The 17,393-nt window shown below is 34.5% G+C and overlaps 1 protein-coding gene across 2 annotated transcripts; it reads right to left on the bottom strand.

Annotated features, from left to right (window-relative positions):
• Window positions 1-655: 655 nt before the first annotated feature.
• LOC148553188 (exocyst complex component SEC5A-like) lies at window positions 656-16,406 on the bottom strand. 2 transcript variants are annotated; one of them, XM_088492980.1, is made up of 21 exons: window positions 15,892-16,406; window positions 15,427-15,584; window positions 15,211-15,302; window positions 13,373-13,567; window positions 12,006-12,133; window positions 11,757-11,915; window positions 11,392-11,502; window positions 10,674-10,748; window positions 10,142-10,279; window positions 9,856-10,035; window positions 9,313-9,456; window positions 8,321-8,447; window positions 8,038-8,248; window positions 7,267-7,382; window positions 6,886-7,108; window positions 6,429-6,525; window positions 5,531-5,608; window positions 5,357-5,413; window positions 4,185-4,334; window positions 1,400-1,612; window positions 656-968 (listed from the first exon to the last, which is right to left on the bottom strand). In XM_088492980.1, exons 1-21 carry the CDS (start codon window positions 16,249-16,251, stop codon window positions 888-890), a joined length of 3,093 nt encoding a protein of 1,030 aa, XP_088349106.1. In that variant the 5' UTR covers window positions 16,252-16,406; the 3' UTR covers window positions 656-887. The 2 variants fall into 2 exon arrangements, with proteins under 2 accessions (XP_088349106.1, XP_088349107.1); XM_088492981.1 differs by having other exon boundaries at window positions 9,856-10,031; window positions 10,138-10,279; window positions 15,892-16,391.
• Between the last annotated feature and the right edge of the window lie 987 nt (window positions 16,407-17,393).

A 17,393-nucleotide genomic window follows, 5' to 3' on the forward strand; every position in this document is an offset into this window, starting at 1 on the left:
TTTAAAGTACTTTAATTAATATTTTTATATTATACGGTATTATTTTGTTTAAAATAATTTATTTGATATAATATTTGTTAAATTTAATTTTTAAAATAAAATTTTATTATTTTAGTATATAAAATTATAAATTTATATATACTAATTTTATATCAAGTCAACCTGATTTATTTTGGATCACTTTCAGATAAGATCAAAATAGACCCAATGATCTTTTAGAACTAAAATCAAATCTAATCAATCCTAGTTCACGAACACCGCTAACTAGAATGTATAATATCTTTATAATTTTATTTAAATTTAATATATATATATATATATATATTTATTTATTAAATAATTTCTTACGTATAAAATTAAATTAATTTTAGTTCCACAGAACCTGCGAATTTAAATCTAGTTATGCAATTATTTGGTGTTTAATGCAAAGCGTAATATCGTGGTAAACAAGCCACTCAAGAATTTCACTTTGAATCGACTCACTTGATCTACTGTGTACACATCCCAAGGCTCCATTAATGTCTAATTACATTGATTTTCAAAAAACCACTTACATTTTGAAATAGGAGTACAAATAACGTGAACTTAAATATAAACTCATTCAGCTGGTAAATTGGTATCGTCGTCAACCTTGAAGACCAAAGAAAAAGAAGAATGGAAAAAAATGCAATTTCTCATTAACCATATGAACAAAGTTACACACTGAATACAATAGGCAAACAAACAAAAGAATATGGGTTCTAATATATGTTCATCAATGTCTATCTATGCCGCGAGAAACTCGGGGATCCAGTATTATGGCTACCCATGTATGCTCTGCTAGGAGAATCCATCGAGCTCTTGAAGGCAGCTTTTGCTGGTTCCGGCACCGAGTCCAAAGGGATGGATTATTGAAAGCATGCTGTGTTAATGCGTGTCCGCTCAAGCTCTGGTTGAAGAAACTCAGAGCTACATTGCTGCGCAAGAGCCTGAAATACATGATACGAGCCTTCAGACAATAAATTTAGCCAGAAAAAGAAAATTCAAACCAAATGGTACAAGAGCCACGAAAATTTGCACCTCATTTTCAACCCCAAGTCCCACCCAAACATTTCTTTAGACTTCAGTAGGCTACTTACCCTCAAAGATAAGTTCATAGGAAAAGGGTTGGTCAAACATTTAAAAAGATTGGGCCATTTAAAGCATTAAGTTTGCAAGACTAAACAGTTTCAAGTGATCCAAGAACTATAGAATAGACTCTAATATCATCTTAGTTCTTAGAATTGAGTAACCTGACTCAAGCTTAAAAGCTTAATGGAAAGCAAATTGCTCAGGTGGTTATAAAGATTATCCAAGCTTTATTTCTTGGCGACGTGAGACTTTTAAAACAAATAGCAAACAACATAAACAAGTTCCTTACAATGAGTTCATCTGGTGATACATTTGTTCCTTGTGGTTTATCGTCTGCAACTGCATCTTCACTTCCCCGAGTGGGCCGACGAGTATGCCCTGGATTATCAACATCAGACGCACTCTCGGTGGCTTTCTCTAAAAGCAAACCTTGTAGCGACCTCAAAGAATCTCTTGCATCAGACGTAAAATATGGGTTTAATATGGACTCAAAGTAGTCAAGCTGCATAGATACAAGTCAATTAATTAGAACTATGCTAGAAGTTAATTTATCATGTCTAAGAATATGCAACCACCACCAAGTCGTCGTCTTATTAGATGGAATAGGCTATTTGAACCAAACAATTTCATCGTAAATACTGCACCCACCAAATTATTTTCTTACTAGGTGAAACAGACTATATGAACCAAACAATGATATGCAGTCATATATACAAATAGTAAAGATCCTATAATAATGTCAAAAACTCTAAATAAACACTGCAGGTGAACGCCATGTAAGCATGTACAAGATTACCACCTCTTTCTTTACATGTAACTCAGAATTACTGTCATAAAAATCATGTTTCCTTGTTACTTCAAACTTCGAAGATTCACAGCAGAAAAGAGTTTCTGATTCTTCCGACTATAGAAGAAAGCTCATGTTACCAAGACAAAGGATTTTTAAAGTAAATTACCGCCACAGAACCTCATTATAAGTCACTTTGCAGTGCAAAATGAAAATAAGTGGAGAGGAACCATATAGTATGCTCTTTAGAAGGTTATCATTCTAACGTGATAGGAAATGGAAAAACTATCATATAGTATGCTCTTCAGAAGGTTATCATTATATAGTATGCTCTTTGGAAGGTTACCATATGAATAGTTAGAAAATGGAAAGACTATTAAGCACCAGCGGTAAAAAGAAGGTTTAAGTCCTCCAAATGGACACTTCGCTTACGATTTCTCAACAATAAAAGGGTGTTCTGGGTACGAGAAGATGAAAAGAAAAGTTAAATCATAAGGAGTGCTTTATGTCATTATCTGCGGAAACCTAAACCTAATGTATTTTCTAGATTAAGGTATCCAAAATATCATATCTTTTCTTGACAGGAGCCTTCTAAACTAAATGTTTTCTCTAGATTGGAGAAACGAAATGTCTTTTCGAGATCGGCGAGGGACCGGGGCCTCCCACATCAGGAAATCAAGCTAATCTTTTTCCCGTCTCCGAAACCAACCAACCCAGCAAGAAGACCAAACAAGTGTAGGTGCAATGGAAGATTGAAGGCTATTTTTGGAAATATCATTCACCGCCAGTTCAACAGCAAGAAGTGTCAACCTCCTAATATTGATCTTGATCCTCCCAATTCAGAACCTCTGAGTGCAGAAGATCGAAAAGGAAAGAAAGTAGTAAGAGATAATGATGAATAGGAAGATGATGATAAGACGGTCTCTACAGATACTTTTGACTCCATAAATCTGCAGGAAGATGATATGGATGAATGCTTGCTTATAAAGCATCCCTCTTTATTTCCTATCTTTGTTTCGCATAGCAAAGGGAATGGCTAAAACAATTGAGAAGATTATGAGGGATTTCCTTTTGTCTGTTTTGGTGAGTTGGGAGATTTGCAATCTACATGTAAAAAATAAAAAATAAAAATAAAGCAATTGGGTCTTGGAAATCCAGTATCAAAAAACATTAGTTTGACAACAAAATGGCTATGGTGTTTTCCTTTAGAACCACATTTCCTTTGGCATAAGGTTATTATTAGTAAGCATGGCTTGAATAGAAATTGATGGGATGCAAATTTTGCTTCACATGCAACTCACTCTAGCCTTGGAAATTTATTTCTAGTGGTTACACTATTTTCAAACCATTGGTTTTATTGAAAGTCAGGGATGCTTCTCGATTTTTATTTTGAAGATCATTGGTTAGGGGATGCTCCTTTTAACTTCGTTTTTCCCCATCTTTATCACCTATCCTCCTTCCATAACATCCCTATTAGAGATTTCTATTCAATTCAGGAATGTTCCTACTCTTGGAACTCTCATTTTTTAGAAATATTAGTGATAATGAATCCATTGAGTTAGGTAACTTTCAGGTCTGCTTTGATAATGACCCTCTGTCCACTAACCCTGACAAAAGATTGTCATCTCTTGATTCTTCGGGTATACTTGTAAGTCTTTTTTTCTGTCTCTATCTCAGTCTCCAATATTGCACCTTTTTTTCTCGATAACCCACTTGGAAGTCTTTGCTTTCTCTAAAGTCAAATCTTTTGTTTGGAATGCTATGCTTAACAGAATTAACACCAATGACAAGTTATAAGTCCGAAGACCAAATAAGGCTAATTCCCAAATGTGTGTTATGTGTTCGAGAGACTCAGAAAGGATCTCACATTTGTTTTTACACTGCTTTATGGCTGTTTCTTTGTGGAATTCTATGTTCGGCAGTTTTGGAGAATCATGGTGTACCCCACATCACTAGATCAATTTCTTTTGATGAGGTTAGTGGGTTTTGGGAGAAAGAAAGAGGCATAGTTTTTGTGGCAAGGTGCAATATCAAAAGAAAGAATTTTATTTATGTATAGATAAAACAGTACACAGGAGTGGATGAAAAGGTATCCCAAAAAAAAGGAGAGACAGCTACATGGAACAAAGATAATACACTAATGCTACATCATTTTTTCTCTCCCAATTCATCAAAGTGAACTGTGGTTGCCCAATTCAAGGTCAAGGCCTGCCACAAGTTTCAGCTAGGCTCAATATACCATATTTATTATCATTTTAAGGCTTAAAACAATAACACTAAAACTTACCTCAAGCATGAGCTGACAAAATCCATTTGCATCAAGTGCTCCGAGATCCTTATCTTCGTTTTCATGAAAAATGCTGATGAATGTATCAATCAAACCTTCCACAAGGATGCCAAGTGTTCTATCCAACAGGGGTTTAGCACCAGCAAAAACCTACAAAAAAGAATTCAGCTCAGCATGGTACTTTGAAGAAAATAAAGCAAAAACAATTATTTATACACATAGCTACTCATCACTCATCAGGTACCGCTTAAAACCCCAAAAAGGAAACAGACCTTAATAACCAAGTTTCTAAACAAGGATGTGGTTGTCACTAGAATGTTGAAAACACCAGGTTATCAACTCAATCTTTCTAAATGTGTGGCCAAAAACTAACGTGAACAAGCTAAGTTTAGCAATTCAACTTATATAGAAGAAAGGACAGCAAAGTATCATAAGGTTAGTATGAGGTACACAAAAGTGTGACAAGTCAAATTACCATAAACTTTATGAAAGAAAAACAGTAAAAATTCTTTGAAAAGTGTAAACCTCTTTGATATAGAGAAGCCCCTTCTAAGGTCAAGTGCTTCATATGGACAGTAGTCGTGGAATGTTTATTCATCTTAATAGAAAACAGCGACGTATTTGTTTAAACTTTCGGAACACTAAAAACTCCTTGAAAAGTGAAAACCTCTTTGATATAGAAAAGCCCCTTATAAGGTCAAATGCTTCATATAGACAGTAGTCCTGGAGTGTTAATTCAATAATATAAATACAGCAACATATTTGCTTCTTCATTAAACAGCATCCTTGCAGATAAGCTTGTGCACTCAAGTTGGAGCATTTACTTTTCAGCAATTCCAACAGGTTTTGACCAAGTAAGAAGCTTAGTATGGGAGAGTTATTCTATTCCTTGTGTCCTTCGTTGGAAAAAAGAATGTTCAGACACTTGAAGGAAATTTTTCATCTCTAGATTCACTTTAAAATACCATAGTTTCATGGCTCTTGTGGTTTTCACCATGTGGAGTATGCTTTAAAGTAGCCTCCTTGGATACATGTAGATACTAAGCTTGACTTATTGCATTCTTAAGTAATTTTGTATTTCTTTTTCCATCAATAGAACTCATTTTTACCATTTTAAAGAAAAAAGAACTGAATTTAGGATTTATACATCCCATATAAAATGCAATAATTACCTCTGCATGAACAGCTACCAATGTGTGCAATAACTCTACTGCAGCATCACGAACGCCCTGAAAGAAACCAGCATAAAATGAAACATCATATCCAAGCACCATAAGGTAAAACAAACAACCACATAATGAGAACTATAACATTTACAATAACCACTGTTGTCACTAGTTCCTCACTTTAACTGCAGGTGCAGCTCCCCAATTAATGCCAGAGTTCAACAGATAATTCATGGCAGCAGACCTGATCAAGTTTGCCTGATGAAAATAGAAGAAAGCGTCAATGTATTTGATGGTTAAGGCTGGACTATATTGTGTACATTTTTTCTAACAAGAAAGTGTGTATCCAGTATTAGTAAACGCACCCCCCCCCCCTCTCGTTCATATATTAAAATGTGCAGTCTTTTTCATTCTGGACCAAACTGAATACAAATGCAAATCACTGTACAATACATCATATCTATTATTCCATCATGCCATACAAAGGTGTAAACATCAACAAGCCTGTACATTCATTCATTAAAAAAACCTGGTTGTCCAGCATTTTATAACAACTAATCATTGATCATCTTTTGTTGGCTGATCTGATTTTAGAACTTTGCGGTAACATAAGCAGAAGCAACTATTAATTTCTCAATTTCAGTTTCTTCCATTATCCCACCTCAATGACTGAAACTTAGGCTATACAGAATACAGGCTAGCATTCTTTGGGGTAATAGTAGCTGCTGACTAATGCAATGTGAACCCTTTTTTTTTGTGTGTGTGTGTGTGTGGGGGGGGGGGGGGGGGGGTCTGGGAGTTTGTTCAGAAAATGATCACTATTTGAATAATTTATATTTGTGAAAGATGAGGCAACATCTATTATTCTAACATAATTTTATTATCTTCAACTATGTCAACAAGAGGAGGTAATACATTGCCAAGAAATGTTCCTTCCACAAAATCAACAAGTCAAACAATATCCAATATCAACTTAAGTAATTTAATGCTCCTTAACTTTGATTAGACTGCTAAATTTCATACGTTTTCCTCCCACTTATTTCCTTGCAGAAGATGGAAACAATACTTTCTCCATTACCTTTGCAAAAGTATATTGTTCAAGGACCTTCTCTTCAAGCCCTGAGAAACAAATCATAAGATCTTGTACATCATCACCGTTTGCCTCATCCTTCCCTCTGAATCATAGGAAAATCAAGGACCAGAATGTCAGCAAATACAAAGTAGGATACAATATTTCAAGAAAGCACCACATAGCACAAAGTAAAGTATTCAACCATGGGATTCTGAAAGAGAAAACATTTGATCATTTGAAATGATTTATAGCCAAATTGGAATCCCAGTCCCATCTCTTTTGTCTATATAGCTTAGGAAATTAACTATATACAAATCAACGTATTAAATGAATTCTCACACAATCCAACTGGATCATCAAATCAAATTGAACTGAAATAGTACCATTCCTGATAAATGCATCAATATTTTACAAGAACTCAAAAACGTACATAAATTAAGAAGGAACAACTATGATAAAGTACCTGGAATGCTGCCAGATATGTTTATATTTCTCATACAATTCATACGAAAGTTCATCTTTGCAATATCCAATATTACTTAGAACAATCAATAATTGTTGATGTGGATCGGTAACACCATCAGCTGCATTTTGTTCTAGTTCATGGGAATATCCGTTTGTTAACTGGGAACCTTCTATGTCTGATCTATTTTGGCCAATCTCAATTCCAATACGCTCTAAATTACCTAAAAATCAACCAAAATAGCCAACTTTTTAACTAAAAATCCAAGTGCACCACCATTTTATACTTACACTGGGTTTCTTTCATTCTGCTGTTACTTTTACCGGGAAGAAATAAGCTATTGGACAATAGAGACAAGATCAGACAACTAATCCAACATACCAGCAAAATCAAGGAAGCAGTTTAAAAATGCCAATCTGACAGATTCTTGAATTTCTTGAAGTTGTATAAATGTATCCTCTGACTTTGTTGCCTCGTTCCTCAAGGACAGAAGCATCCTGAAGAGATGATTATTGAAAAATTAAGACAGGTTTTTAGAACTTAGATAAAGTAAATATCATGAGTCCATGACAACTGAAAAACAAAAAAGTATGTTGCCTGCAGTATGCCGTGTCATCGTTTAAAAATAACTAGAACCAACCAGGAAGAGGTTTATCTGTTCTATAGTCTGTACCTATTCTAATATTGCATTAACATCATTTATTTTAATATTCAATAATATTGAGCTAATTCTAGTTATAGATACAAAATTATCCTTGGGACTCTACCTAAAGGTCGTAAGTGCCCTTGTGTGGCAGGCAGCTAGTTAGAACCATTATGGGTCCTCCATGGCTCCACCTGAAAAGTTAGACTTGACCACTAACAAATCTAAACCTAAGATTTTTCCTCTGCAATCATGATTTTCTAAAGTATGAGCTAAGAAAACTACGCATTTCCCTATTTCCCCCAAAACACTAAACTGTGTTTGACAGTAAGACTAAGACATATGAAGAACTTAAAAGTTTTTTTTTTTTTAAAGGTATAAAAAAAAGGTATCATGGTGCAAAGCTTTATTGTACATACACAACTATACATATTTTGAACTTTAAATTTGTGTGTCTTTTATTGAAATATAACCATACCAGATCCTATAAGATAATCATTTAGACTTACGTATTTATCTGATCCAACGCTGAAGCTATAATTGAACGGAATGTTAAAGGCAAGTATGAGATTGCGTAAGGTGATTTGTTCCGTTCAAGAATAGAAACAATAACCCATGTCACATTCTTTGAGATCTCTTCAACTGATGCTCGCGTCCAAGAGCAAAGCCTCAGAACATAAATCTTTGTAATCTCTGATTGCAGTGATCGCAGAGCACCAACTGAAACAAAAAGAAAGACATACACTCAAAAACTTAACAAGGACAACAACTCTAGACCCCAAAAATTAATACCAGCAATCTGAGGAGCAGCTTCCTTCATTTCAAAAGCTACACATGCTTTAGATATATCTTCTATGGCATCACTCATGTAGGACCGGAGGACATTTGATTCCTCTAGATCACTAAAGATGGTAATAACCTGCGCTAATGAGAAACTATCAGAATATGGAAGCGTAAGTAGGAAAGAAAGGGGGGGGGGGGTGTTAAAAGAAAGGTAAAAAGAAGAAAACCTGCAGCCTACATTCTAAACCAACCATAATTAATGAATGCTTCTCCAAATTACTGCATTAGGTGTTGGCATGCATGTAGCCTGATGATCTTATGTATGTCTATTTAAAATAGTTTCCATATAATAACAACTAGGACAATAATGCTTCTACAAATTACTGAATTAGGTTTTGGCATGCATGTAGCCTGATGATCTTATGTATATCTATTTAAAATAGGTTTCCATATATAGCAACTAGGACAACAGAAAAGGAAGAGGGCCCACATGTAAGCGTGTTAAAAAAGAAAAACGAAACATAGAAGAGACTACTTCAGAAGCAAGATACCATTAGCATCTAATGATGAATGCATTTATTTTATAAACCACTTAGCTTTCTTGGATACATCCCACACACTTTAAGATAAATTTAAAAAGGAACAAAAGAAAACATACACGGACACTTTCACACTCAACTCACAGAAAAATACATATTCTAAAAACACAAGTTCTTGTTCTGAAAATAGGTCCATCTAAATGGCTCTTCCTTCCAGCACAGGATCATGGAAAAAATAATCAAAGACCAGAAGCATCAAGGACACTACCACCAAGTATATCCAGATCGAACACAGGGCTCAAACGTCATGATAATCCTTTTACCTTTTTGGTAAGAAAATAGCACCATCCATTCAAAGCAAACATTTCTCTAATTGAGTACAAACAAAATGGATGAAAAATTGAGTTTTGAGATAATGAACACGTTTTTAAATGAAGAAAAAAATGAATAGAGCGCAATTACCTTGTCTCCATAAACTGAAATTGTGCTGCATATCATTGCAGAAACTTCATCCATAGAATGACTTGAGTATTTTGTGTCTCCAGCTTTTTCTTCAACTCTATTAGCAGAACTGTTGGTATTTGAATCTGTTGGAACTTGTGAAGACTGGAAAGAAAAAAAGATGCAAAAATATAGCAGATGTGATTCCTTATGACATCTTGAAGAAAATAAACAGCATTAAAATAGAGTATATACAATGGTAACAACAACAACAACAAAGCCTTGTCCCACTAGGTGGGGTCGGTTACATGAATCAAACGACGCCATTGAGCTCTGTCATGTATCATGATATACAATGGTAAAAGCAAAAAAACAATAAAGCAGTAAACCCAGTTAAAAAGGCAATGGCAATCAAGGACGGCAGCTAGATTACAACGAGAAGTGGAAGAGTTTTTTAAGCATGATGATTCAGACATGCCTAAATTAAGACTCAAAATAAAAATGTCACAAATAACTCATGTATACATAGATTAAGTCAAAAATAAATTAATAAACTCATAGTACCTTAGCAAATTTTCCACTGAAAACAGAGAGTGCAACCTTCCAGAAGGCTGGTATGTGGCGGATGATTACAGCAGTTAATCTACGGATATACTTTCCTCTTAGAGCATCAACCTCTTCACCAGTTAGATCTACCAGATGAGATTGGGTATTACCAACAATAGGAGAGCTGTTGATATCTGACTGACAATAGTTGTAAAAAGAATATTAAAAAGGAAAAACTTAATGCCATTTTCTTAAGTCAACTAAAGAACAACCCAACAATCAACTTAATGCAGTTTGCACCTACAGATTCACCCAATTCATCTTGAATCTTCCTCCACCTAGCATCAGAAAGAGCCCTTTCATGCAATTCCTTCTTCAGATGTTCCATTCTGACCTCATGATCTGATGTACACTTCTCAAGCAAACCTCGGATTCTCTGATTCTGTAAAGGAAACAAACCCAATGGACTCCACATTCAGCCATCTCAAAGTAAAAACTAAAGGCTTGTTTTTGTGAAAACATTTTCTATTTTCAGGATTTTGTGAGTGAAAAGAAAATAGAAAACACGATTTTATTCTTTTCATTTTCTTCACAATCTTAAAAACAAAAAATATTGGAAATGAAAAAAGAAAATGTTTTCACAATCCAAACAAGCCTTAAGGTTCTTAAGGAATAAGTGAAGCTTAAAAGAGAGAATATTAAAAGTAAAAGGGACATTGGACAGGGGAGCTATAAAGCTACACAATATATATGCAAAGTTACAACAACTCTAGCAGCAAAATATGAAAATACATGACAAATATTTCAAACAATGGGTACGAAGAAAATTTCCAAACCTGTATATTCAAATAATGCCAGACTGGATCGGACTCTGGTTCCAAATCCAACAGCAACCTCACAGTATTCTCAAGCTACATGGAGAATAAACATGTGTAAAAATCACCCTGCAAGCAGAATACAGATAGAAGACCAAAAACAAAAAAACAAGAAGGCAATACTACTTAATAGATTCATACAATTCAGCAACTTCCAGAATGTATAATGTTTATCAGGGTAGACTCAGTCTTTTAGTCTTTTCTCACATAACAATTTGAATAGTCATGTTTTATTCTAAATTTACCGAGGCAATGCAATTTTTGTAAATAAATGGTTACACAAAGGGTCAACCCAAAATCTCCTGCAGAGTACCCCAAATTCCTCATCAAACACCACTAATCCACTACCAGGGACATGACTCAATTAACAGTTTGAAATACCACACCAAATGCGAATGAAACGGTTAAGCTTCAAGTAGATACCAATCTTTAAGAAAACATCAAACCTGCTATCCTTGATGCTCCATTGTATTTAACCCATTAACCAAAATTCATTCTAAATATAGCTTGATGCAGCATTATGCATTAATTACCACGGAGAAAGTTGTAGGAGCAACCATAAAATCAGTCATCACAAACAAGGATACTGCCTGAAATGCTACCTCCCTTCTAGGTTGATGATTCTGTCAATTAATTCGAGTCTGAAATGGCTGTTAAAGTGAAGAAATTAAAAACTTACACTTGTTAGATCTATTTCCGGATCTTCCATAGATTTGAAAAGCATTGCCTTGAACTCATTCATCACTTTTTCAACTTCTTCGAGAACACGTTTTAGGATCCCCACCTGAATCTGAATCAAGATCATATGAAAAGCTAACTTCAATAAGAAAAGAGCATGACAAGTTGTTCAGGAAAAGAAGAGAAAATCCATAAATATTATATCACATGGTAAATGCTGGAACGAATGGCAACTCTTCAATGGAAAAAACCTCAGTGACATAAATATTGAAATTTCAATAAACCTCTAAAATAATATAGCTTACCACCACCAATCAAACAAGAGTAACCAATAAAAAGATTTAAATCAATATAATAGTCTCGTACATGAGAAGGAAGAGCAATTGACTTGGCCTTCTTGTACTCCCTGACTGCCAAATCAAATTCCCCCTTGCTAATGCTACCACGGATAGTACTTGGTAAGTTGAAAAGGGTTCGGAATCTCTGCAGCATTCCTTGGACAGTCCTAATTTTTTCGGCTTGAGCCTACACAATCCAAATAATTCATGGAAAAAACTAATTCTGAAATATTCAAAAAGACACCACAAGAAAATGTAAAATTTAGACTTCACTCACTTGTCTCTCAAACAAAGGCTTCAAAGCACGATTAGCTTGCAAATTAACTCCTTGAATAATACTATGCAAATGGGAGGTCCCAGATCCTTCAGGGTCATCCTCAATTCTTCTTAACTTTGATTCAATATCTGTATAGTGGTTGGGGAGAGGGAAAAAAAAAAAAAAGGCCAGCATGTTTCAGTTCACCAAATAAAACTGAGGGGGAAAAAAAAGAGTGCTTCTTATAAAATTGAATGACATGTTCCAAAAGTGTAGGGCTCTAACCACTTTGTATCTAACTGTGTATAGTGTGTAGTCTAGATTTCGATTAAGTGGTTCATATCTTTATCCATCAGCGTGAATCAAGATCTCTTGAGACAGTTCTGAGTTTGCTTCTCATAAAGAATCAAAGCGTATATAATAAACCTCGATTTTTGCAGTCCTCTGGTGTATTTGTTGGAAGAAAATCTAAAGTTTTTAATTATTCCCTTCCGATTATTGATATTATTTCAAGAGATTACTTTTCTGGCATCTGTTTGGTACTTTGTAAATGGCCAGTTTGAGTTCCTTTAGCGAATATATAGAAGGATTGGCATGCACTGCACGCTTTATCAATTATAGCACTTAGCATAGCATTCCAATCTCTCAACACACCAAAGAGGGAAATACTCTAAACCCTAAACAGATCATGCACTTTACACCAAATAGAGGCCAAAAATCAATCCTATCACATAAATTTGTTTGTCTCAAAAGTCTGTCATTGAAAGTATGTGAATTGGGCATGTTTAGCCTGCAAAGGCTTCAATGCATGATTGTGTTACAAACCAACTTCTTGAATAATATTAAACATATGGGAAGTCCCAAATTCTTAAAGGTCATCCTCAATTCGTCTTAACTTTGACTTGATATCTAAATAATGAATAAAAACTAAAAAAGGTGTGTTTGAATTTACCCGAGGAGAAAAAGGTGTGTATGGTGTATATTGCATATATATTAAAAGATTTTGCCTCTTTTGAACTCCTAAAACCAGCAAAGTAATCAAGAGAAATTGATCTAAGGTTGTAGAGCACACTCAACATTCAATAAACAAAATATTCCATTAAAAGCTAGCCACAGGATAGTGCAAAAATAGCTGTGATTTTTTAAAAATAAATAAATAAAAGAGGAACATCAAGACAGATAAGGAGGATAAAAAAGTGATATTAAACCTAACATTTTACAGATATAACGGACAACAAATGGAAATAGAGTAAGAACATGAGCAATGAGCATGATAGGAGTACCAGTCATCAAGAATAAATGATTGATTCTCAATGGTTAAAATTGCAGTTTGAAAACCATACAATAATAATAATAATAATAACAATAATAATAAATCAACCACATACCATCAATTGTGGTTTTGCAAGAGACAAAGCAGTCAAAGTTATCCTTAACCAGCTGCTTTTTCTGCTCGGTACGACTTTGGAAATCAGCTTTTAAAGCACGTGCACCAGCTACCAGATCTTCAGTTTTTGTTTTAGCATGTACTCGTGATAAGAACAGCTTTGGATCGAAGTTCTCGGAAAAATAAAGCAATTTCTCTGCATAAAGGCATCAAGTACACTATCAACCTAAGTAACACTCAATAATAATCATATGAACAAAGACCACAAGGAGAGGAAGTAACAAGGTTTCCAATCTAAACAACACATGCTAGTTATTTGCACATACTTGTGTAAAGCAGAACACATTTGCTAAGAGTTTATGCAATACTAGATATCCCAGTATACCTATATCTGCACACTGTAATTTGTGATTATAAATTCTCTGTATAAATTAAGAGTTTCAATATGATTTCAATGGACATTAGCCATAAATTTTGAGTGTTCGATACAGAAGCAAGAAGTTATAACATCCATGCTTATTGCATTTTTCCACACAACCAACCTGCTGTACCCGTAAAGGAATATATATAATAGCAACTACCTTCAATAATTGATCAAAATGGAAATGGAGAATCCACAAGCCAAGTACTGGAAAGACAAAGCCCCCTCAACCCACAAACATACTTATTCCTTCCCTCCAAAAATTGATGGAATTTCCTTTCCCTCCATTTTATATTATACTATCAAATTATGACCCTTAATTAAACCAGAGAAAGATAAACAATACAGACAGACTTACACTCACAGACACTCAAAGACAAACACACATACATGGGGAGACATAGACATAATATTCTTCTCCCCAAACCAAAAGGCCGATACTGGCCAAACTATTTCAAACCCATCACATTTACTTTTTTATATTAAATGATAAAAGCATCCCTTGCCATATAAAATGTGTGCAAGTGTGTGTCTACATAAATTTCTGCTTTTTTGTCTCAAGGAAATGAATAAGATAAGCAGATTTGTGGCTTAACCATGGCCACCTCCTTGAGAAATTTAAATGCATCGTGAGAGTGGGGGAAATCAAATACAATTACTTTTAGTGGTATAATTACCAAAAGAACAAATAATATGATTTTTTTTTTCCATAATATCCTCCAAACCGACAGGCCAAAGACTAATCTGTCACGGATCGGAACTCCATTTAAAGGTTTGTCACTAGCCAATGGGTTGATGCATGCACAAGGCGGGATTCAAACCCCTGACTATGATTTAACGGTGTGTAAATAGGTGACTGTCAATGTATGGGGAAAAGTGACATTTCATCTCAAAACTCAAAAGTACTTTATATTTCTCACAAAATGAAAGGCAAATTAAGGTTTAATTCTCCCAAAATTAATTATGGCTACCTCAAAAGTAATACTAGGGAAACAAATACAATCCAAACAAGTTAATATATAACCAAAAATATCTCTTTTCCAGAATTTCATTTGGTTCTTAGCCAAACAAGCACTAAGTGTCTGAAGTAAATCACTAAATTGAACCAAAAATTACTTCCACAATCCAAGTAATACTATCTGCAGCTGCAGATACTGGGATTTGGATCCTCTAAAGAGAATGTAATTACAAAGTGAGAGTGAGGAACCAATCACCTCTACACTAATAACAGTCATTGCATGTGGATTCAACAAAACTATTCCAAGGGATGTTACTAGCTTACTATTTAAATTTGCAACTATCCTCACTTTAGAGAATACTATCCCAATAATAAATGCAGAACAACACCTCATATGTCAGGGTTGATTTTAAAAAGTGCTTCCTAGGGATAACATAATCTAATAACAGAAAACAATTACCTCGAAGGTTGGGATCCTGCTCTTCATTGTCAACATTGTGAGAACTCTCTGAATACTCGGTGATCAACCTTAGTGTTCTGTTGTCTATGATCCTACAAACAATCACCAAGATTAGGTCCGCAGAAAACTAAATGAACTAAAGCAATGACAGATTGTAAAAAAACACAATAAAAAAAGTCGCAACAAAAGGAAGATAAGCATCAAAATGAACTTTACCCCAAACCCAGTGGATCGACACATTCCATGCCGCGAGGAAAAGACTGCGTGTAATTGAGCCCCTTTCTAGGACCTCCTGCCGCAGTGGCTTTATTCTCGTATTTCTGAGCCACTGGTGCTATCCTTGATTCCCTCATCGCTCGAACCCTGCGAGCAAGCTGCCCAACAAGCCCAACAATACCAAATTAAACACAAGTTCCACAACAACTACTTCTTCCACCATACAAACATAAACACCACTTCCACCAAAACTACTTGCATCAATATCACTTTCTAATTCCCTAGCACAACGAACACACAACACAATAATAATAATTAAAAAAGAAAAAAGTTCAATTAAATTCAGCATTCATTAATGCTTCTTCAACCAAGCAAACACAAAATCAACTTGTCATTCAGAAAATCTAAACAAATTGAGCTAGCTCTAGATGAACGCAAATCTAAAATCATCGAATTATAGCATACGTCAGCTTCATTGACGTGCTTCCAGCAACTAGGCTCTTCGCCGTCCCAAGCGCGTTCGTTGTCTCGAGCTCCCGGCCTTCCGCGACCCTTGGCAGCGGCAGCCGGAGCTCTGGCGTTGTCCTCTTCGCCGCTGGATATGCTGAGCATCTCGACTTCGGAGTCGTCATCGTCCTCGGCCACACGACCTTTGCTCTGCGCCTGCTTGGCGGCGGCCGGAGCTCCGCCGCGCTTAGGAGCCTGGACGTAATTGGCGACGGGCTTACGGGAATTGGAGGAGGGTTTGCCGTAGTTAACATCGCGCTTTTCTTGCTCCTGCAGCGCTTTCAAGATGAGAGCATCCTCGTCGCTATCGCTCGACATTTCCGCCGCTTCTTCTTCTTTTGCTGAATTGAGATTATGAGTGTGATTTTCTCGATTTTAGATCTGAGACTCTCTAAAGAGAAAGAACAGGAAAAGAAGAAAGTTCAAAGCATAATCTTCAATCTTCAAAAGAGTTGTGAATTATTTGTGAAGTTGAAGTTAAAAAAATTACCATTTTTTAAATCAAAATTATTTTTTAAAGATTATTATATTAGTCTTTGGTGACTTTTTAATAAATTAAAATGATTAATACAATTAACTTAAAAAAATTTTAAAAAATTAATTTTAATTTAAAAATTTTACAGAAATCGATTTTAAAAAAATAACTTTTTAGAGATAAATTTAATAATTTATTTTAACATTTTTCTTCTAAACATTGATTGGAAAAATATTTTAGAATAATTTTCAATGTTGTTATTAATTTTTTTATTTTTCTCATTGTTAATTTAGTAAATGTTTACGAAATAATAATATAATATAGGAGGTGTAATAAAAATATATGATAAATTCCTGATAATATAACTATTGCAAGTAAAATTAAAAAAAATTAATAAATAATAATATTTATTAAAAAAGATAAAATTGAGAACTTGTGTAAATATTAAGTATGAAATTCAAAATTTTCAAATATTGTAAATAAAGTTAAAACTAATGATAAATATTGAGGTTGTCAAAATTCCTAACACCTTAAAGGCAGAGGAAATAATTTAGGTGAATGCAATGGTTTTCTAACTATTAGTTTGTGTTTTATTATATATTCAATTTAAAATTTATCAACTTCAATTACTTTACTTCTCTTTATTCAACTTGAACCGAAAATTTATTTAGACACCAGATTATATTACTTCAAATAAATTACCCACTAAAACTAAAGTGATGTTTGCTACCTTCTATTCTTGCCCCCTCTGCCTTTTGTTGTGTGCCACAATGCCATGATGAATGGAAGAAGAAGAAGATTTTTGGTGAAGATTCTAAAGTTCATTTGGAATTAATTACTCACTAATCTTACTTCTTTTTGTCAATTAATTACTCACTATATAATCACCCAAAGAGGAAAGTAAGGGAAAACATAATAGAATATTAAGTTCAGAACTAAAAGTATTATAGGTAAACCAATACAAGACATTATTAAACCAAATCCA

This window comes from Arachis ipaensis, chromosome B7 (genome assembly GCF_059453495.1).
Source record: "Arachis ipaensis isolate K30076 ecotype BB chromosome B7, ASM5945349v1, whole genome shotgun sequence".
In the NCBI taxonomy this organism is placed as follows: Eukaryota; Viridiplantae; Streptophyta; class Magnoliopsida; order Fabales; family Fabaceae; genus Arachis; species Arachis ipaensis.